Here is a 23,563-nt window from a genome sequence, read left to right as displayed (position 1 = left end):
TAGAGGACTTCAAAAGTAACACACCAGAAATTTCTGAAAAGATAGCAAGTGAAATAAAAAAACAACTCCATGAGGCTATAGAGAAAATCAAGTTAGAAATAATGTCTCACATCAATACAGAAATAACAACCTTAGTAAATGAGTTGTTCAACATAGCTAGAGAAGAAATAGATAAAAAAAAATACAGGAGCATGGGAAACTGATTAAAACCTTTAATGAACAATATAGAAAACAAGCAGAATTCATGAAACAAACTCAAAGAGACATCCAAGAAACAAAAAATTCTATTGAAAGCTGGCAAAACCATTTAAATGAAGCTGAGGATAGAATTGCAAGATCTTGAAAGATAGATCCTTAAGGACAGGATCACAATTAGCGATTATGAAAGGACAGACCTTTAAAAAATAACAAAGCAGCATAAAATGCCAACCCAGCAGCTTCAAGATTATGCCAAGAGAAACAATGTAAGACTAATATAAGACTAATAGGGATCAGTGAAATGCAGGAGTCAATACAAATTATGTAGGTAAACTATTCAATGAATTCATAGCAGAAAATTTCCCAAACATCAGGAAAAATATGATATGCAAATAGTGAGGCATATAGGATGTCAAACAATCACAACCAACATAAATCTACACCCAGACATATAATAATTAAGATCTCTGACATACAGCATAAAAACAGAATACTAAAAGCTGTTAGAGAAAAGACACAACTCACCTATCAAGGAAAGCCTATTAAAATCACAGCACACTTTTCAGCACAAACCCTCAAGTCAAGATGATCTTGGAATAAGGTATTTCAACCCTGAGAGAAAACAACTTTCAACCCAGACTGATGTACCCAGAAAAACTTTCATTCAAATTTAATGGAGAAACAAGATACGTCCATGTCAAAGAACTACTGAAGAAATTCATGTCCACCAAACCAACCCTAAAAAGAATATTGAAAGACATACTAGAAAGACAAAAATGACCACAATCTCCAGAACAATAACAGAAAGAAACCACCAGGTAGAACAAGAAATTAAACAAGAGGGAAAAGCAAAAAGCAAACAACTAGAACATAACATCGTAAAGCAGAGCCAGAACATACCAGTTATATCCATAAATATAAATGGGCTCAATTCATCTATCAAAAGAAATAGGTTGACAGAATGGATCAAGAAACAGGATCCCACAATATGCTGTATTACAAGAAACACATCTGAACCAAAAGGAAACAACCTAATGCTTCATCTCAAGCTTCTAGAAAAAGAAGAGGAAGTCAAACACAAAACTCATAGAAGAGAGGAAATTGTAAAGATTAGAGCAGAAATCAATGCAATTGAAACTAAAAAAGCAATACAAGGAATTAATGAATCAGAAAGCAGTTTTTTGAGAGAATAAACAAAATTGACAAATCTCTAGCTAACCTAAATGAGAAAAAGAAAGGAAAAACCCAAATTCACGCAATAAGGCCTGAAAAGAGGGAAATTCTTACAGATCCCATGGAAATTCAAAAAATCATGAATATCTATTTTGAAAATTTTTACTCACACAGAGTGAAAAACACAGAGGAAATGGACAGATTTCTAGAAACATATGAGCTACAAAAGCTCAACCAAGAAGATATAGCAATTTTGAATAACCCAATATCAGCTATTGAAATTGAAAACATAATTAAAAACTTAATAACAAAGAAAAGTCCAGGTCCTGATGGATTCACGGCTGAATTCTACAAGAAATTTAGAGAAGATTTTATTCAAATACTCCTTAAACTCTTCAATGAAATTGAAAAGGAATCAATATGCCCTAAATCATTCCTGAAGGCAAGTATTACTCTGATACCAAAATCAGAGAAAGACCCAACCAAAAAGAACTATAGGCCAACCTCACTAATGAACATTGATGCAAAGATTCTCAATAAAATACTGGCAAATAGATTGCAGCAAATCATCAAAAAGACTATACATCATGACCAAGTGGGATTCATTCCAGGAAAACAGGGATGGTTTAACATATGAAAATCAATATGTGTAATACACCACATCAACAGAGCCAAAAACAAAAACCACATGGTCATCTCAATAGATGCAAAAAAAACTTTTGATAAAGTCCAACACATGTTCATGATAAAAACCCTTCAGAAACTCAGAATACACGGTGTCTACCTCAATCTCATAATCTCTCAATCTCATTGACAAACCAACAGCCAATATTATACTAAACAGATAAAAACTGAAAGCTTTCACACTAAAATCAGGAACAAGACAAGATTATCCACTATCACCACTCCTATTCAATATAGTACTGGAAATACTAGCCACGGCAATCAGACAAGAGAGAGAAATAAAAGAATAAAGATAGGAAAGAAAGAAGTTAAATTATCATTATTTGCAGATGACATGATATTCTATATAGAAGACCCAAAGAATGCCATTAAAACACTACTAGAAGTAATAACTTCAGCAGTATAGCTGGATTCAAAGTCAACACTTGTCTTGGTTAGTTTATGCTCGTTGCTGAGACAAAATACCTGAAGCCCAAAGTTGGGGAAGCAAAGGTTTATTTCTTACAGTTTTTGGAGATTTCAGTCCACACTCAGTTGACTCCAAGGAAGGCAGGCATGGCTGGGCTTCATGGCGGCTGCCAAACAGCAAGCTCAAACCAGCAAAGAGAAAGACACATCTTCTTCCTGCCATTACATCACATCCTGGCTCCACCCCTATGTGGGTGGAGCACTGACACAATCAACCCAAGCACTAGACAATGAACAAATAACAAATGCACAATTCAAACTCATGAGGGCTGAGGGACACAGACATAAACCATGACAACACTCAAAAATCAATAGCATTCCTATACACAAATAAAAAAACTCAGTGAGAGAGAAATTATGGAAATATCACCTTCCACAATAGCATCTTAAAAATGAAATACTTAGGAATCAACCTAAGAATGTAAAAGATGTATTTGCTGAAAATTATACTACACTAGAAAAGGAGATTGAAGAAGATATTAGAAAATGGAAGGATATTCCTTGCTCTTGGCTAGGAAGAACCAACATTGTGAAAATGGCCACTCTCCCCAATCATATTCATTGCAATCCCAATCAAAATGCCATTAACATACCTCACAGACCTAGAGAAAACATTTGAAAACTTCATCTGGAGACAGAAGAAACCTAGAATAACAAGGGCAACTCGCAACAAAGGCAAGGCAGGAGGCATCTCAATTCCTGAGTTGAAACTATACTACAAAGCCACAGTGATAAAATCAGCATGGTACTGGCAAAGAAATAGACCTGAGGATCAATGGAACAGATTAGAAGATGCAAACACAACTACAAAGACAGTCAGCCACCTGATATTTGACAAGGGGGCTAAATATGTTCACTGGAAGAAGGATAGCCTCTTTAATAGTGTTAGAAAAACTGGCTCGCCACATGCTGAAGACTGAAAATAGACCCATGCTTATCACCATGCACAAAACTAAAGTCTAAGTGGATCAAAGATCTAAATATTAAAACAGAAACACTAAATCTACTGGTAGACAAGGTAGGTAGGAGTCCTAGAGACATAGGGGTATACAGAGAATTCATGAACAAAATGCAAACTGCACAGGAAATACTTCAAAGAATCAATAACTGAGATCTCATATTACTAAAAAGTTTTTGCACTTCAAAAAAAATCACCAACAAAGTGAAAAGAAAATCCGCAGAATGGGAAAGAATTTTAGCCAGCAATCCCTCAGACAAAGGACTTATATCCAGAACATATAAAGAATTGAAAAACATTAAGCCCCCCAAATTCAAAGACCTTCTCCAAAAGTGGGCATGAGAGATGAACACATAGTTCTCAGATGAAGACATACAAATGACAAATAAATACATGAAGAAATGTTCACCATCACTGGTCATTCGAGAAATGCAAATTAAAACAACATTGAGATTTCATCTTCCTCCGGAAAGAATAGCTGCTACCAAGAAATCAATGGATAACAAATGTTGGCAAGGCTGCAGGGGAAAAAAGAGCACTGCTTCACTGTTAGTAGGAGTGTAGACTGGTGCAGCCACAATGGAAATCAGTATGGAGATTTCTCGGAAGCCTAGGATTGGAAGTTCCATTCAATCCAGCTATTCTTCTCCTGGATATTTTCCTACAAAAACTGAAAAGATCATGTCACAATGATATATGTGCACCCATGTTCATAGCAGCAAAATTTGTAATAGCTAAATCTTGGAAAAGTTAAAATGTGCATCAACCACAGAGTAGATTAAAAAGATGTGGAGGACTCTGGATATCTGCGCCCAGACTGCTGGAGTTCCCTCAGGCTTCCAGGTGCAGTGAAGGAGAGAGGTGGGTTTGAGGCTTCCACATCAGCCTCCCCATCCCCGGCTTCATTTGGAGACCTGCTGAGCTCCCGATAGGTGGGCTGGCCCACACTACCAGCCTAGCCCAGCCTGTTTAGCTGCCGTGCCTGGCCACAGGTCTGCAGAGGAGGAGCTGGGCAGATCTGGGGTGCCCTCACTGGCCTCTCTGCGTGTCTGGAGGACTCTGGATATCTGCGCCCAGACTGCTGGAGTTCCCTCAGGCTTCCAGGTGCAGTGAAGGGGAGAGGTGGGTTTGAGGCTTCCACATCAGCCTCCCCATTCCGGCTTCATTTGGAGACCTGCTGAGCTCCCAATAGGTGGGCTGGCCCACACTACCAGCCTAGCCCAGCGTGTTTAGCTGCCGCACCTGGCCATTGGTCTGCAGAGGAGGAGCTGGGCAGATTTGGGGTGCCTGCATCGGCCTCTCCATGTGTCTGGAGGACTGTGGATATCTCTGCAACCAGGGAGGGTCCACAGGTTCCTGAAGCACTGCGGCCTGTGGTGAGTACCCTAACCCAGCTGCGATTGAAGAACTGTGGAGCTTCCAAGGGGCAGGTGGGCGCACAGTGTCCCTGAGGCCCAGCTTGTCTGGAACTGCGGAGTTCTGAGCAGGCAGAGGAGGGCCACTGGTTCTGTAGGCCTAATGGCTTGGGGTAGCGCGGCGCCAGAGTCTCAGTAGCTCCAAACATAGAAGGGGATTTTCAACAGATCCTGAGAAAGCTTTCAAATAACACTTGAAACACAGAAATATAGGAAAATGACAAAACGAAAGACCAAATTACAACCTCAAACCTCCAGCCCATCTCAAGAAACCCTAGGAGCGATGTATATAGAAGAAAATATATCCCATCCACCTCATATATCGGACACAATAGCCACTGAAATTGACAAGCAACTCCAGGAAGCTTTAAAGAAATTCAAACTCGAAATAATCTCCCAGATAAAAGAAGAAATGATAAAAGAAATGAAAGAGATTCTAAATATATCTAAAGAAAACACAGATAAAAAATTGGAGGAACTAAACAAAAAGATAGAATCCCTAGACGAGCAATATAAGAAACAAACAGAATACATAATGCAGATGCACAGAGATATACAGGAAATAAAAAACTCCACTGAAAGTTGTAAAAACCGCCTTAATGAAAGTGAAGATAGAATTTCAGACCTTGAAGACAGGATTGCAGCTAGTGAACAGGAAAGGAAAGATTTTTTGAAAATAACAAGGAACCAAGAAACAACAATTCAACAACTGCAAGACGATGCAAAGAAGAATAACATAAGAATGATAGGGATTAATGAAAGAGAGGGAGACAACATGAAGGATGTCAGGAGGATATTTAGAGAAGTAATAGCTGAAAATTTCCCAAGCATGAGATCAGAAACTGACATCAGGATCAGTGAAGCATATAGAACTCCAAACAGTCATAACCAAAATAAAACTACACCCAGACATATAATAATCACCATCCCAGAAATCCAACACAAGAATAGATTATTAAAAGCTGTCAGAGAGAAAAGACAAATCACTTATAAAGGAAAACCTATCAGAATCACAGCAGACTTCTCAACACAAACGATAAAGTCAAGAAGAGCATGGAGTGAAGTATTCCAGATCCTAAAGCAAAATGATTTCCAACCAAGACTGATATATCCTGCAAAACTATCATTCAAAATAGATGGTGCAATACGATACTTCCATGACAAAGAACAGCTGAAGAACTTCATGAACACCAAACCAACCCTGCAAAAAATATTGAAAGACAGTTTAGATACACAAAGGAAAAAACCACTAAGCAAAGCAAATAATTAAACAGAACCGAAAGATAAAGATGCAACAGCAGAGAGATAACATTCCTACAATTAACCAGCATTTAACAGTAATAACCATTAATGTAAATGGTCTCAATGCACCAATCAAAAGAAACAGACTAGCAGAATGGATCAAGAAACAAAATCCAACCATATGCTGTTTAGAGGAAACCCATCTAACCCAGAAGGATACTCACAGACTGAAAGTCAAAGGATGGAAAACAATTCTTCATGCAGCAGGAATCCAAAAAAAGGCAGGAGTAGCCATTCTGTTTGCAGACAACGTGAACTTTAAACCAACAATGACCACAAAGGACAAAGAAGGTCACTACATACTCGTAAGGGGAAAACTCCAAGAGGAAGAAATAACTATCTTAAATATATACGCACCAAACTCCAGAGCACCCAGTTATATAAAACAATTATAAACAAAATTAAAACTCAAATTATCAGTAACACATTTGTAACAGGAGACCTTAATATGCCATTGACACCAAGGGACAGATCAACCAGACAGAAAATGAGCAAAGAAACAACAGAACTGAATCACACCTGTGAACAAATGGGTTTGATAGACATATACAGAATGTTCCACCCAACAACATCAGAATACACATTCTTCTCAGCAGTACATGGATTATTTTCTAAAATAGACCATATATTAGCTCACAGAACATATTTAAGCAAATGCAAAAGAGTTGAAATCATCCCTTGCATGTTATCGGATCATAGCGCTCTGAAATTAGTAATTAATGATAAAAGATATTGCAAAAATTCCGCAAACACATGGAAACTGAGCAACACACTCTTGAGCAATCAGTGGGTCACAGAAGAACTTAAAGAAGAAATTAAACAATACCTAAAAGAAAATGAAAATGCAGATACAACTTACCGGAATCTGTGGGATGCAATAAAAGCCGTCCTGACAGGAAAATTTATTGCACTGAGTTCCCACATCAGGAAAACAGAACGAATACAAATAAATAACTTGATGCTACACCTCAAACAGCTAGAAAAAGAAGAGCAAGTCAAGCCCAAAGCCAAAAGAAGAGAGGAAATTATAAAAATCAGAGCAGAAATCAATGCAATAGAGACTAAGAAAACAATCCAAAGAATCAACGAATCAAAGAGTTGGTTCTCTGAAAGAATAAATAAAATCGATAAGCCCCTAGCCAACCTTATTTAAAAAAGGGAAGAAAAAGCTCAAATTCATGCAATAAGAAATGAAAAAGGAGAAATCACTACCAACCCAATAGAAATACAGAGGATCATCAACACCTATTTCGAAAACCTCTATTCTCAAAAGTTTAATAACACAGAAGAAATAGACAGATTCTTAGAAGCATATGAAGTACCAAAGCTAGATCAAGAGAATGTAAAACTGTTGAATAGCCCAATCTCTGCTAATGAAATTGAAAATGTAATTAAGTCCTTACCCACCAAGAAGAGCCCAGGCCCAGATGGATTCACTGCAGAATCTACAAGAAATACAAAGAAGACCTAATGCCGACACTCCTCAAACTGTTCAATGAAATTAAAAGGGAAGCAATCCTTCCTAAGTCATTCCTGGAAGCAAATATTACTCTAGTACCAAAACCTGAGAAAGACCCAACTATAAAAGAGAACTATAGACCGATCTCCCTAATGAACACAGATGCTAAAATCCTCAATAAAATATTGGCAAATAGGATCCAGCAAATCAAGAAGATTATACACCATGACCAAATGGGATTCATCCCAGGAATGCAAGGATGGTTCAACATATGCAAATCAATAAATGTAATCCACCATATCAATAAAGCCAAAAATAAGAATCACATGATCATTTCTATAGATGCAGAAAAAGCCTTCGATAAGGTCCAACACTTATTCATGATAAGAACTTTACAGAAAATTGGAATAAATGGTCTTTACCTCAATATAATAAAGGCCATTTATGACAAACCAACAGCCAGCATCATACTAAATGGCCAAAAATTGAAAGCCTTTACTTTAAAATCGGGCACAAGACAAGGATGTCCTTTATCACCACTCCTATTTAATATAGTACTGGAAGTACTAGCCAGAGCAATTAGGCAAGAAAGAGAAATAAAAGGGGTAAAGATAGGAAAAGAAGAAGTTAAATTATCATTGTTTGCAGATGACATGATACTCTACATAGAAGACCCCCTAAACTCCATTGAAAGACTCTTAGATACAATAAATAAATTCAGTAATGTGGCTGGATACAAAATCAATACTCAGAAATCAATAGCATTCCTATACACAAACAACAAAATCACAGAGAGGGAAATAAGAGAAACTGGACTATTCACATTAGCAACCAAAAAAATGAAATATTTAGGAATTACTCTTACAAAGGAAGTGAAAGACTTATACAGTGAAAATTATAATACACTGAAAAAGGAAATTGAAGATGATCTCAGAAAATGGAAAGACATCCCTTGCTCATGGATAGGAAGAACAAACATTGTGAAAATGGCCATTCTCCCAAAACTGTTATACAGATTCAATGCAATCCCAATAGAAATACCATCAACATACCTTATAGATCTAGAGAAATCACTCCTAAATTTCATCTGGAACCAGAAGAGACCTAGAATTGCAAAGGCAATTCTAAGCAGCAAAGACAAAGCAAGAGGCATCATAATCCCTGACTTGAAGTTATACTACAAAGCAACAGTAGTAAAATCAACATGGTATTGGAATCAAAACAGAACCGAAGATCAATGGAATAGATTAGAAGATACAACCACAACTACAAACACACTCAACCACCTTATCTTTGATAAAGGAGCCAAGCAGGTTCACTGAAAGAACGACAGTCTCTTTAATAAATGGTGCTGGAAAAACTGGCTCTCCATTTGCTGAAAACTAAAGCTAGACCCATGTCTATCACCATGTACTAAATTAAAATCTAAATGGGTCAAAGATCTGAATATTAAAACAGAAACACTAAATCTATTGGAAGACAAATTAGGTAGAAACCTTGGAGACATAGGAGTAGGTAAAGAATTCATGAACAGGACTCAAACCGCACAAGAAATACTTCCCAGAATCAATAACTGTGACCATTTCTTATTAAAAAGTTTCTGCATGTCAAAAGAAATCTCCAGCATAGTGAAAAGAAAACCCACAAACTGGGAAAAGATTTTAGTGAACTCTCTCTCAGACAAGGGCATCTTGTCTAAAACATATAAAGAATTAAAAAAACTCAGACCTCCAAAATTCAAAGATCCAATCCAAAATTGGGCATCTGAGATGAATACGCAATTCTCAGATGAAGAAATGCAAATGGCAAATAAATACATGAAAAAATGCTCATCATCATTGGTCATTAGATAAATGCAAATTAAAACCACACTGAGATACCATCTCACTCCTGAAAGAATGGCCAGGATCAAGAAAACCAACAATAAATGCTGGAGAGGCTGTGGGGAAAAAGGAACTCTCCTGCACTGCTGGTGGGAGTGTAGACTGGTACAGCCTTTGTGGAGATCTGTCTGGAGATTTCTCAAAAAGTTGGGATTGGAAATCCCATTTATTCCAGCTATTCCACTTCTAGGCATATTCCCAGAAGAACTGAAAGCATCATACCACAGTGATATATGTGCACCCATGTTTATAGCAGCACAATTTGTAATCGCCAGATCTTGGAAACAACCCAAGTGTCCATCAACTGAGGAATGGATAAAAAAGTTGTGGTATTTCTATACAATGGAGTATTATTCAGCTATAACGAAGGATCACATTGAGACATTTATCAATAAATGGGCGCAGCTTGAGACCATACTCATAAGTGAAATAAATCAATCTCGCATGTGTGAATACCGAATAGTTTCCCTAATGTAAGTAATGATTCAAATATATAAAAATATGTGGTAATCATGATTCCCCATTAGGTGGCCTTGAAGCCTTATAAAGTTTTCACTCATTAATTAGAAAGGCTTTATTCTGGGCTTCTTGATATGGAAATATTTGAAGCTAGAGTATATGAAGTTTTATCCAAATATTTCAAGGAAAAAGACAGACACTATGGTAACTACTATTAAGTCGGGTTATATGGTGGTGAAGTACTAGGTTGCTGAAAAAGTCATGCTTTGACCTCTATTGTTACATTGTTATGTCCTGTTTTATCTCAATCTCCCCCTTATTCTTTTAAAAAAAATTATTTAGTCATTTCTTATGTTTGTCTTAATTAAGGGAAAAAATTTAAAAAATTAGGATATATAAATAGTAACTCTTTTTGATTTCCTATTAACTTGTTTTGAAGTCCTGTAATACTCCCACGATCTTGTTTTAACTGATTAGACTCTGTTCCATTCTGTATGATAGTATCAAGTTTAAGGATATAGGCAACTACTTTGAAGGCAATAAGATTCAGTAAGATGCCCATTCTGGTTTGACTATTGTCTTCTTTAGAAGTCCTGTAATGTTTACAATGCTTAAGTTTTATTGGTCTTGTTCTCTACTGTTTTGTCCAACTTTATAATATCTAATGAGATAGACAATTCTTTTTAAGGAAACAAGAGACAACGTTGATAACCATTGTTGATAACCTTGTACTCTGTTCTACACCATGTGCTATGTCTATCCTTGGTTTTGACTGACAGCTTTGTTTTGCCATATTTGACTTTATTCTCTCCCCCCAAAAAAGTAATAAGCACTAAGGAGTAATAAAATCCAAAATGTGTAAATTTTGTTGTAAAAAAAGAGAGGGAAAAAAAAAGAAAAAGAGCTCTAACGGATATAACAGCAAGTGTGTTTAGGGGTGTTAAATAGCTGACTATATCAATGTTTTTATCATTGAACACAGCTGTTTGCAGTCTCCCTGTTTGAATGTCCCCCTTGTATTCTTTGATACTGTGATTTGAGCAACTATTTTCAAGATGATAATATGTAATCTATTAACAGGTGATTTCTTACTGTTAAGTTTTTTTTTGTTTTTTTTTGTTTGTTTTTTTTTGTAGTTCTGTATTACATGTACCCTTACACCGCTTTGTTTTTGTGTTTTTCTCTTTTTCCTCTTAAATAAAATAAAAAAAAAGAAATATTCTTTCAGGAATCTTTACTGAGACTTAGAGCATAATAAAAGCAGTGAAAATCTGAAAAAGTAACATGTAGCTAAGACAGGCTTTATTTGTACAGCAATTGTTAAGTTTTATGGTAAATGTGAAAGAGCTATTTTACATTTTAAGTTTGGTTTACATAAAATTGAAAATGGGCCAAGCATGGTGAAACACACCTGTAACCCCAGCACTCTAGAGGCTGAGGCAGGAGGTTCAAGGACAGCCCAGGCTATATAGTAAGTCTAGGCCAGTCTAAACTCATGGTGAGACTCTGTCTTTAAACAAACAAACAAACAAACAAATGCTGGGTGTGGTGGCACATTCCTGTAATCCCACTACATGAGAGGTTGAGGCAGGAGGATCATCCCAAATTCATCCCTAGCCTGGGCTGCACAGTGAGTTCAAGACCAGGCTGAACTATCTAGGGAGACTGCCTCACAAATAAATTGAAAAAGTTAAAGTGCTCTTTACTTTCAATCAATGATGTATATTTCATGATACTCATCAAGTTTCTAGGCTAATAAAACCTTGCCCTGTCCACAAACTACCCTTCCATTCAGATTCAGATTTCCTAAGAGCTCATAGTTTTTGCTCTCAAAAGGGGATCCTTACTGTTGGAACAAATTGTAGATAGTACTCACCAAGATCCCATTTCCCCAAAATCAACTATTCAGGAAAACAGCTGATCCCTAAAGATACCATACATTTCAAATCTAAAACTTGCCAGCTATATCTCTTTGTGGTGAGCCAAAGCTGTACCACTACCACCCACAAATTTCATACCTCAACCATCCATGATGGTGAACAGAACGAGGGAGCTGGACCTGGTGGTACACAGCTATAACCCCAGTGCTTTGGGAGGCTGAAAGAGGAGGATTGCATGTTTGAGCCCAGCTCAGACAACTAAGTGACTTAATGAGATCTTGTCTCAAAATCAAACAGTAGAAACAGCTGGGATGTAGCTCAGTGCAAAGGCCCTGGATCTAACCCCACGTAACAAACAAACACACGCACGCACACACATGCACACATGCACAAAAGAGGACCAGCTTATCAAATGTGTTGGTCTTTTAGAGAAGTGCCCTATGCTGAAGTGGCACTCCTTAATAAAGTTTAAATCTCACAAAGGCAAATAAGTTATGACAATTCTCTTATTCAAATATTACTGGACCACTGGATGAGCAGAGTTTGTGACGGTGCTAAGACTGAATGAATCAACAGGAAAGAGAAAGTGGAAAACAGAGGTTTGCCCATTGAAGCACTTTCAAACAAGTTTGATACACAAAAAAATAGAGTTTCATGTTTATATAGTGGACACTGTAGAAAGTGACTGGATTTAGTCTACTTGAGATCGTCCATGCCAAGGAACTACACAGAGAGAAAAGCCTGCTAACACATACATGAACCAAATAGAGACCCAGTTTTGGAGCAGCAACATCTAAAACTACACCACATAAGGAGTCACTGGCTTTTTTATCTCCAAAACCCAAGCTAAAGACACAGGGAAAGAGAAAAGAAAGTCATAGCACTCTGAGAGGCTGAGGCACAAATACTGTGAGTTCCTGCCCAGACTGTGCAATTTAGTGACACAGGAAGGGCCTGTCTCAAAATAAAAAAGTAGAAAAAAAGATTGGGAGTGTAGCTTAGTGTGAATTCTCTGGATACAATCCCTACTAACACTAAAATAAAATAAAATAAGCCATTAAAAGAGATAGATCATACATTCCTTCCCCCATGCAAGTTCAAGCCTCTAAAGACATAAATCTGCCCTCATTTACAAGAAAAGAAAAAGAACTTCCCCTCAAAGACTGAAGTTTTGAAAAAAAAAAAAAACACATCTGGGTCTTAATTATCAAATCAAGACAATTTGAATACCCAAAAGCAATGGTAGCAGTGGAATTGGCTCACACAAATACAGAGACACTGCTATTCTCTCCCTTCCTTTTCCTCTATATCCAGTCATTCACCAGCTCCTGACAGTCCCTGATGTCTTATAAAGCCCCCAACCTGTCTCTCTCTTAGTTCACGCCCTCAGCATCTCTTATGTGTGTTTTTCAAAAAGCCCTTCTCCAGACAGAGCCATTGAGAACCTTTGTGCAGGTTGTGCTTGTGCCCTGCCTGAAAGCACCAGGGTCAAAGAATGAGGGCTGAAATACAGCCCCGTTCACTGCCAGTATCAAGGTAAAGGGACACTGATCACTTGGCACCCAGAGCAGGCACATCCAACCCTGTTTCCAACCCACTGTTCACTTTCAAGCACAAGTCTTTGTAAAGTGTGAGGCTGAGCCTTTCACTCCACTATCTAAATCCCCATAATGATCCTTCTTTGCACTGAGTGAGCTCCCAGCCCTTTGATATCTCAGTGAATGCCTTTCAGGTCGTTCCTACTCACCTCTCAGGTCTCAAAGTTTCTCCCATCACATACAAGATTCCATTTTCCCTGGACCACTTCTAACCTCATCTAATTCTTACCCCTGAGGCTCACTTTAACTCTCGTATCGTAACTGTCATTTATTTGTCCTTATTTTCCTCTACATGGTGAGACTGTTTGGGGCAGGAGACAATCTATCATGGTATCGTTATGGCCTCAAAGCCATCACCTTGCTCAATAAGGAAACATGTTTTAAATGAGAGCAATGAAGCCTGTCTTCTCTCAAGTGGTAATTAGTCTGTAGTTGGACAAAAGGAACACAAAAGAAACCAGTAACTACCTGATAATCATGGCATAAATTACAGAAAGGAGCTAATATACTTCTAGACAGCAGTGCTAAGTCATACCATCCAAACTGCAGTAAAGGACTTTGAACTATACCCCCAGTGTACTACAACAACAAACTGCTCTAATGTCTCCTCCTGGTTAACCTTCCAACTAGCCTGTGTTAAACAAAGCGATGGGAAGGTGTTACAGGACCACTGTTTGTACCACTTTCTTTCAATAGGCCCCAGCGGACAGATCAAACCTAGATGGAGTCACTTACAATAAGTGAAGCAGGTCAACCCCCAAAGAGACTAGCATTTCTAGATTCACAGCAGCCAATCAGGAAGAACATCATTATACAGAAGTTTCTTCTGCTTTAACCCTCACAAGAAAAGGGATTTGCAGTAAACTCCTGTTAATCAACAAAACCAATCACTCTGTGGTGTCTGGAGAATTACTCAACATATTTTATAGAACAAGATGTTATCAGATTCCAGAATCACAAATAAAAAACCTGATTAATTCTTTAAACTATTTTTTTGTAATTACGTATATTTGCACCTTCAGCATCCATTTAAACAAACTCAAATTATACATGAAGTTTCTTCTTCCTAATTTATTGCTGCAAGCCTATTTCCTATATCTTGGCACTAACAAGAAATATTATCTGTCCCTTTATCAACAAAAATTCAGCCTGACCCATAGTCAATTCTGAATAAATAGATATTGAATGCATGATGAGATGAGAAAAATGAATTGTTATTTTATAGATGTTAGTCTGTATGGTGGCATTTATTTCAAATAAAATTTTTTTACCCTTTTTACTCTTTGCTCTACAGCTTATCATAAGCATTCAAGCTTTCTTTTCTGTCAAGTGCTAGATGAATTTTTATGAACCACCTATCTATATAACTAGCATCAGTAACAAGAAGAAAAAGTCACTGGCAACTCAAATTACCATGTCTTTTTTCCCTTATACTCATTGTCTCCCTCAAGATAACTATTGTCATGACTCTGACAGTATAGATTGTTTTTCCTTTTGATGTTATTTTCTACAGCCAGAGTCGTATGGCATATTCCCCTGTGACTGCTATGTCTTATTCAAATTCACATTATGAGTTTTCATAAACTCACATTATGAGTTTTCATGTGGACTCAAATTCATCCACATTATGAGTTTTATTTTGTTGGTGATCATTATAGTAAATTATGAGTTTTTACAGCCAACACTCTATCATACTAAGCCACATCCCTAAACACTACTTCACACCCACCCCTTTTGTTTATTTTTGCTTTTGAGGTAGAGTCTCACAAAGTTGCTAGGTTATCCAGACTTGGCTTGAGTTTGTGCTCCTCCTGCCTGAGACTCCCAGAGAGCTGGAATTACAGCCCACTTGGCTTCAGTTGTATATTTTTATTATGATATTCGTATGTTTCATGTTTAAAACTCTTGTTTTAAAGTATAATTATTTACTACAAAACAATGAAAAAAACAATGGATTTCTAAAAGCATTATAGTCAAAAATTGTATTTTAGTGAATAGTACAAATATATTTTATAAGATTTATCTAACAACTTGTTGCAACTAAAAAAGAAAAAATATAATAAATCATGTTCCATAACAAAGGTAGTGCATTTTATGAAAAATTCTGATTTCTACTATGCGTTTTCATTGCTTTTATAATAAGGTACTGTTGTAATCTAGAAAAAATAACTTTGTTATATTTGTATCATACCAAAATACCTGTAATGTGGCCATACTGTATATGTGTTTTCTTTCCCCCTCTGGGTGACCTAATTGATATGTTAATCAATGCTCTCCTCTGTAAAGAATTGTAAAAATCTTACCTAATTGATATGTTAACCATTATTGCCCTCTACAAATAACAGATGTGGTGCTAAAATAAGCTAACAGGGGTTGTTAATTACTGCTAGCCTTCTCTATTCTCTGCTGAGGGAAACAGGATGTCTTCCTAAGCTAAACTTGTTTAAAGGGTAAACTTGCTTGTTTGCAGGGAAACTTGCTTGCTAGCCCAACCCTTACCTGAACCTTGCTTCTTCCCAAGAAATGTAATCGCCATGTTCCTGTTTTGTAGTGTGCCCCAGCCCCCCCCCCTTCCATTGTGAGACCGGCAGCTGTTTGTGGTTGTACAAGATAAAAGCCCTGCCATTTAGCTGTCAGGCATGCAGTCTTCCAAATTGGCTCCCAGATACTGCAGCACCAGGCCTGGCCTAAAATAAAGCCTTTGCTCCCTAAATTTTAATTTCTTGCTTCTTTGGATTTTATTCCAGGGTCCGAGTTATCACAGGTACAATAAAACGATTGAGCAAACTGAAGGCACATGTTTTATGACATATGTAAGGCTGACCTTTATTCAGTTAATATTCCATAATCAGCCCATGCTGATATGGTATGTGTGAGTGTGAGAAAAAGCTAAGAAAACGCAAAAGACAAACTTGACAAACCACCATTCAAACCAAGAAGGAACAGAGGAACAATGGGGCTGTTCAGAGCCCTCGCTCCCCTCTTAGTCCTGCACCTGCTGCAGGGCTCAAACGCGTCCCTAGTGCAGCTGAAGGACAATGGCTATGAAGACATCATCATTGCAATAGATCCTGATGTGCCAGAAGATAGACAAATAATTGAACGCATAAAGGTAAGGTCAGATTTCTTGAATTGTGGAGAACAAAGTTAATAGCAAACGATTATTGTGGAAATATATCTGTGGGGATATTGCAGGGAGTCCAGAAGCAGCATGGTGTGAAAAAGACCATGCTGGAGAGGCAGAAAGAGATGGAGTCCTGCACCGGGTCCCACCTTGTCCCACTACAAGGCCAAAGACAAGTCCATGACCTCCTCGAATCTCAGTTTCCTCCCTCATCTGTAAATAAGCTCTTGGACTCATTTTTTTAACTTTGAAATTTTTAGTGCATCATCAGGAGTTGGTACATGTGCACAGCTCATCTGAATTCATTTTACTTCTCCTTCTCTCTCTCCCTTCTCCATCTTTTAGGCCTCTTCCCATTTGTAAAACATCTACATTCATTTTGCTATCTTTTATTATCATTATCTAGCTTTTATTTTGCTCTTTAGTCATTTATACTAAGTTTTTTATACAAAAGAAACCATGCAACATTAGATTGTTTAAATAATTATTTTTTGAATATTTATGGCATGCTGGAGTGAAGGGAGGTACATAGAGAAAGGAGAGAAAGCCCCTCCATGCAGAACATAGATAGATAAAGACATAGACTGCTTTGTTTCTTTGAATTGCAAAAGTTTAATATACCAAAGATACTTTGTTATTTGATGCACTTAATGTCAACATTTGGGACAATTTTAAGATCTTCCAAAAAAACATTAACAACTCCTCTGTATAGTAATATTTAAAATAAGGAAATTGAAAACCTTTTTATACCAGCAAACTCACACTCAGTTGTTTTTCTTTTACTTTAAAATAAGCTACAGGGGCTGGGGATTTAGCTCAGCGGCATAAGCGCCTGCTTTGCAAGCAGGCAGTCGTGAGTACGATCCCTGGTACTGATAAAAACAACAACAAAAAAAAAAGACAAAAAATAAAATAAGCTATCAAGAATTCCAGGCAGTCTAAAATGTATTGTTCTTAGATCAAATATTAGTCATACATATTTGTGAAAATGTTCTGCAGTGAGTCCTCGGCCTTTATAAAAAGATTCAAATTGCCACAAAAAGCTGGTTTATTCTCAAATTCTACTGGCAAAATATCAGATATTAAGGATCAGATTTCTTTGGTAGAAGCATGGAACTGTTACTGATAACTTCCCAAGGCTGGCATAAATCAGTCAGTAACCCAAGGAACCTAAGAGACAATGAAGTCTAACATACAGTGTAAGGTATTCAGGAACAATAATGCTTCATTTTACAGGAAAACTCAACACTAATAATATAGACTGAGAAACAATACTTATTTTGAGGTTTGAACATTACAGTAAATCAAAAAGTCAAGCTTCAAAATGACCAAACTTGTTAATTTTCAGCTGGAATATGTTGCTATTTTGGCATTTTACTGTAATTTGTAGTGCTCTCTCAAGGCTCTCAGCACTACCTTGGCACAATAGACTAACTCCTCCCTATTTCTTCAGAGTACAGGGAAAGTTCTTTCTCCCCCTAAATGCCTGAACTTTATATCACACAAAAAAATCTGAGTGGAAGTTATACAACAAGGGTTATGATATACTGTATTCTAATTTTACACATTTTTTTCCTTTGTGATATATTTTTCCTGGAGTTATGAATTACATAATTCAGTAAGCTTAAAATTTTAACTTTTTGAATAAGAAGAAAGTGTAGCATTGTAAAGCTATTAATTTTACTATCAAATATCTCAGGGACTCCATGAGTTTTTAAAACCAAAATTTCAAATATCAGTTAAGAATCTGCAGACACTAGACTCAAGATTACATTAAATCCAAAATGCATCTATGACTTGGGTTTTGAAGGTTTTCACCTAAGTTTCTGGTGCTCCATCTTGCTCCTTCTTTGCACGTTTTCATTACTAAATACGAACTGTCAGCTTTTTACACTGGACCTTCTCCAGTGTCTTGTCAGATAATTCTGTAAGCGTGCATTTACAGCCTTCAGACACCAAGAACCACATTTGTTGTTAAAAGTTCAGCACTAAAGATTTCTAACTCTAGGGGTCTAATTTAACACCACCTGAAAAATGAACCAAGTTCCAGATAGTTCCATAAATCTTCAAAGCCAAAACTAGAGTTCACATATGGTTTCTAAAAATGTGTCTAATGAAGAAAAGGTAACTTTCCTTATTGCATCAACACTTTTAAAGGATAAATGACAGCAACAAAGGGACCTACTCGTATTACAGAGGCCAAAGTTTTACCATGGCAAAGTCTAAAAAGTGGGCAGAGGTGATAAGATTCTAAATATCACTATCATAAAACTAATCGATTTCTGTCTTTCTGTCTTCCATTTGCTGCATGAGGAATCAAGGAAGTCAACAAAACTTGTTCTGCCTGGGCCAAGCAAGAAATCTTTAAGAACAGATAGGTATATTCCCTGTTACCTTTTAGGGCATTATTTTATGCATTTTAAATAAAAACTTCAAAAATAAGAGTTCTCTAGCCTTGTGAATATTTTAAGGTAAAGTTTCTTGAAGTTCTGTGATGAATTCTTCAAGTAACAACTTTTCAGAGTCATCACTCAGAAGTTCTTTTGACATGGAATCTGTCCCACAATGACAAAGCGGCTACCTCCTTTGCCGTATGTCAGAGTGCCCCTTTGCTCCTTTAGGATTCCAAATTGTTCATTCAAAGTCATCCCTATTGTCCAACACCATTTATGTCAAATTGTAGGGGGGGCACCTTTAGGAACTTCCTTGACATCAGACTGTTCCCACTTCGTCAAGAATGTGGGTACGCTCTCCAAAAATGGGCAAAGAAGATGAATATACATTTCTCAGACAGAGATATACAAATGGCAAATTAATATATGAAGAAATGCTCACCATCACTGGTCATTTGAGAAATGCATATTAAAATAACACTGAGATATCACCTCACCCTAGAAAGAATGACCACCATCAAGAAATAAAATTATAAAAATGTTGGCAAGGCTTTGGGGAAAAAGAATCATTTCTTCACTGTTGGTGGGAGTGTAGACTCATGCATCCATGTAGAAATCAGTATTGAGATTCCTCAACAAACTAGGATTAGAAGTTCTATTCAATCCAGCTATTCCTCTCCTGGGTATTTTCCCAGAAAATTTGAAAAGGTCACGTCACAGTGATATATATGCACCCATGTTTATAGCAGCACAATTTATAATAGCTAAGTCTTGGAAACAATTAAAATGTTCATCAACCACAGAGTGGATGAAAACAATGTGGTACTTTTATACAATGGAATATTACTCAGCTATAAAAAAGAATGATCTTGAAGCCTTTATAGATAAATGGAGGCAACTTGAGACTATCCTCATAAGTGAAATAAACAAGATTCACATTAGTAAATACGACACTGTCTCTCTAGTGTAAAAAATAATAAAAACTTAAAAAGTAATAAGACCCAAAATGTATAATAGATATTGTAAAGATGAAAAGGAAGGAAAGTGCTCTAAAGGATATAACTGTATGCATAAGTTTATAAGATAGATGACTATATTACTAAATTTTCATTGGTCATTGAACAGAATGGTTTACACTGTCAATGTTTGAGTGTCTATCCACTTTTAATGCTTTGATTTTGAAACTTGAACAGCTATTTCTAAGATGACAATATGTATCAACTAGCAATTCCTTAATGTTAATTTTTTGTTGAATTCTGTATTATTCTACCCTTCTTTTCTATTTTGTTTTTTTTTCTTTAAATAAATAAAAAATAAGTTAAAATTTTTTAAAAAGAATGTGAGTAGAGCAGCATGAGTTAATCATGGGTTCTGAGTTACTGGGCACTGTACTGCCCAGCACTGTCAATGGACACAGTCAAAATTCCTCCGTGGGTGGTGGGATTGGGCCACTGAGAGTTCTCTTTGCTACTACATCATCTAGCGCTTGTTCTGTGTTCAACTGGGCCTGAACCGTCTGGCCTCTTCAGAAAAGAGAAGTTGGCTGACAGGTGTCTTTCTGATGACTCAATTTATTTCTACTCCTGGTAAAATTAGCTGGGATTTTATTCTTTCTGTTTAACTGGTTAGGGTCTCTTGAGAACTGCAGGGGTTTTCTTTGCACTTCATTTTGTGTCAGAAGGTTTGTTTTCCTTCTTAACACAAGAAAATATCATTCTACACTCTTGCCACTTAGAGGTGGACAATTCATAGTGCTAACTCCTTTCCGAATCCCAGGTGCCTTCCCGGCTGCAGGCCAGTGATCCCTCCATGAGGACGGCTCTTCCAGGCGTTACTCTTCCTCTTCGGCTTAGCTTAGTGTTACCAAACCTATAATTCTGCTGGATTCTCCCTTGGTACTGTCATCCTGAATTGCCAAGCACTACTTTGCTAGAGTCTTCTATTTAGCCTCAGAAAATTCTGCTTCCTTTCAATTGCACGTGATAATATCATTTAGAGACACACTGATTTTGTCGAGATTCTCATTACTGTGGACTTTCGGGAGTGACGACAGGGTTGCCGTGGACCCAACAGCCAGGCACCAAACTGATTCATGGCTCTGAGAGGTAGCACTGAACACTCAGCTGGTGAGGCCAGAGTCACAAAGCATCAAGAGAGAGCAGTCTTAGTTGATGTAAGATGCATGCAGATTCTTGGTTTTGTTTTTTATGACACAGTTTTGTTATTTCCACTCCTGGTAAAATTAGCTGGAATGTTATTTGTTCGGTTTAACTGACAATATTGTCCTTTAAAATGGAATGAGAGTTCTAATGAGCTGAGCAGAGAAGGTTAAGCTAGACAGTGGAAAAGCTGGAAAAAGTGAGGGCCCAGGCCAGGCTGCAGGGTGATAATAGTGATCTGAAAAGAATGAATAGGACTACAATCTAGTAACAGCGGTACTAAAGTTTTTCTCAAGAAACACTATTTTCCTTTCCATCGACATCCTCATTTTTACCAAGGATTATCAAAGCAGCTTATAAAGAATCTTTTTAACACAGTGATAAAATACTTTCTTTTAATCATTTAAGGAGTTTTAGAGCATCGATTAGTGGTCCTAATTTGTCATTTTTAAGTGTACTTCTTAAAATACAATGTTGCTTAGGTGGAACATTTCATATTACCATTATAATTCTAAATCATCTTTAGTAAAATATTGCTATATTTTATAAGTATTTGCAACTCCTGGACCTAATAACTGATTAGGGATTTGTGGAACAGATGTGGGTCTAGCTGATTTTCCTGCAATATTGTAGTTGACTACAACATTTAGTGTCTCAGTCACACAAAGGTGACTTTAGAGTTTACAATATGGTGGCAATGGGGAAGAACAAAGAGTAATTTTGTAAGGGGCAACTTGCAAAGTAGAGCTAATCTAAAATAGGGTGGAGTGAAACACACTGGGGCTGCCTTTAGCTTACATCAACTAAGACTGCTCTCTCTTGACGCTTTGTACAAATGGTAATGATATAAACCAGTTCATTAAGTGTCTATGTGTACAGCACTGTCCAAAACTATCCATGTCCACAGTGACCTTAAAAGTAAGTAGCAATTATCCACTTAAGAGATAAGGAAAGCAAGCAAAAGAACAGTTAGATAAATGATCAAGTTTTGATGACAGAAAATATTAACTAAGGGTTAGAATCAAGTCTTAATGAGTCTAAATTCTATGTATTTTATTGTTCTAGACAATTTCCAGGCATTTGGCTTTTGATATAAGTGGTGCATGATTTTCAAAGCACAGGATGAAGCATTTGGAATTTGGAATTGACAACTAATAGAGCTGTGACCATGGATAGAGAGACCCTGCTCATCAGTCCTTTTTTTTTTTTTTTGGTTTTAATGTCTGAAGATGGAAAATGTCTGAGATTATACCTTTAGTCCATTCTCACTTGATTGTTTTCACATACTGTTTCCCTTTGATAATAGGACATGGTGACAACAGCATCTACTTACCTGTTTGAAGCCACAGAAAAGAGATTTTTTTTCAAAAATGTGTCTATATTAATTCCTAAGAATTGGAAAGAAAACACACAATACAGGAGGCCAAAATATGAGAGCTACCAACATGTAAGTGTCAATGACTTTTCTTTAAAATGCTTTCTACATCTGCTAATGCCAACCTTAGCTCATCATTTCAGAGTTTTCCAGACTAAATGCTGTCCATGTCCAATGCTGATGTTTTCACAATCTTTTCCAACACTCTCAGGCTGATATTATAATTGCACCACCAACCCTCCCAGGCCAAGATGAACCTTATACCAGGCAGTTCACAGAATGTGGAGAAAAAGCAGAATACATTCATTTCACCCCTGGCTTTGTACTGGGAAAGAAACAAAATGAATACGGACCATCAGGTAGGAAATTTGATTAAAACATTTCATCTCGCAGCAAATAGCTCTCTTCCCAGTTAAGAGTAAATGCATTTCAGCCAAAGTACATAGGTTTAAATCCTGAATCTTCTGCTTATCAGGCTGTGTGATCTTAAACAAGTAGGCTACCCTTTTTATGCATGTTCCCATCAAACTCAGGAACACAGTGGTTTCTACCTTGTGTTTATCTTAAAGCAGACAACCCTATGTAAACAGACACTCATGTAAATAGACACTGTAGTATCTATGGGAATTCTAACAGATTACAGAAATATCACCTTTTCTGAGAGCATATGTTTTAGATTTTCATTTTCTAGCTTTCCACAGTTGATCAGATGTGCAGAAAGATGGAAAGAGCCATGACGCTAGTTATAGACTGCAAAGTAACACTTGTAGGCTGTTGCTGATATGACCATTTAAACCATTTGGTTACATAAGTGAAAATATGATAACTGATTACTTGAACCTATTAAAAATATTTCATGTATTAAATTCTAAATGTTAAGATCATTTGTTCAAGGAGCTAATGTGTATTATCTTAAAAATCTGAATCATTGGTAAAGTAGGATCAACTCAAATGTCACTATTCAAAGAAAACTTTCACGAACTCACATACCCCAGCATTCATTCTCTCTCTCTCTCTCTCTCTCTCTCTCTCTCT

General features: G+C 37.0%; 1 protein-coding gene, 1 long non-coding RNA gene and 1 pseudogene across 2 annotated transcripts in view; 1 reads left to right on the top strand and 2 right to left on the bottom strand.

Moving 5' to 3' along the window:
• LOC134477874 (uncharacterized) overlaps positions 1 to 23,563 on the bottom strand; it is a 118,565-nt gene that overhangs the window by 17,224 nt on the left and 77,778 nt on the right. The window lies entirely within an intron of this gene.
• LOC106025485 (UAP56-interacting factor-like) lies at positions 19,133 to 21,088 on the bottom strand (annotated as a pseudogene).
• The window catches only part of LOC100726439 (calcium-activated chloride channel regulator 4-like), a 25,136-nt gene continuing 23,930 nt past the window's right edge, over positions 22,358 to 23,563 (top strand). The window contains 2 exon segments of the mRNA XM_013142740.2: positions 22,358 to 22,600; positions 22,740 to 22,887. Coding sequence (XP_012998194.2) covers positions 22,463 to 22,600; positions 22,740 to 22,887 — 286 coding nt within the window. The 5' untranslated portion in view covers positions 22,358 to 22,462.

Source organism: Cavia porcellus, unplaced genomic scaffold (genome assembly GCF_034190915.1).
Source record: "Cavia porcellus strain 051 isolate PalLab524CR breed Dunkin Hartley unplaced genomic scaffold, mCavPor4.1 scaffold_1, whole genome shotgun sequence".
In the NCBI taxonomy this organism is placed as follows: Eukaryota; Metazoa; Chordata; class Mammalia; order Rodentia; family Caviidae; genus Cavia; species Cavia porcellus.
The sequence above is the reverse complement of the archived record's forward strand: the minus strand, read 5'-3'. Positions and strand labels throughout refer to the sequence as shown.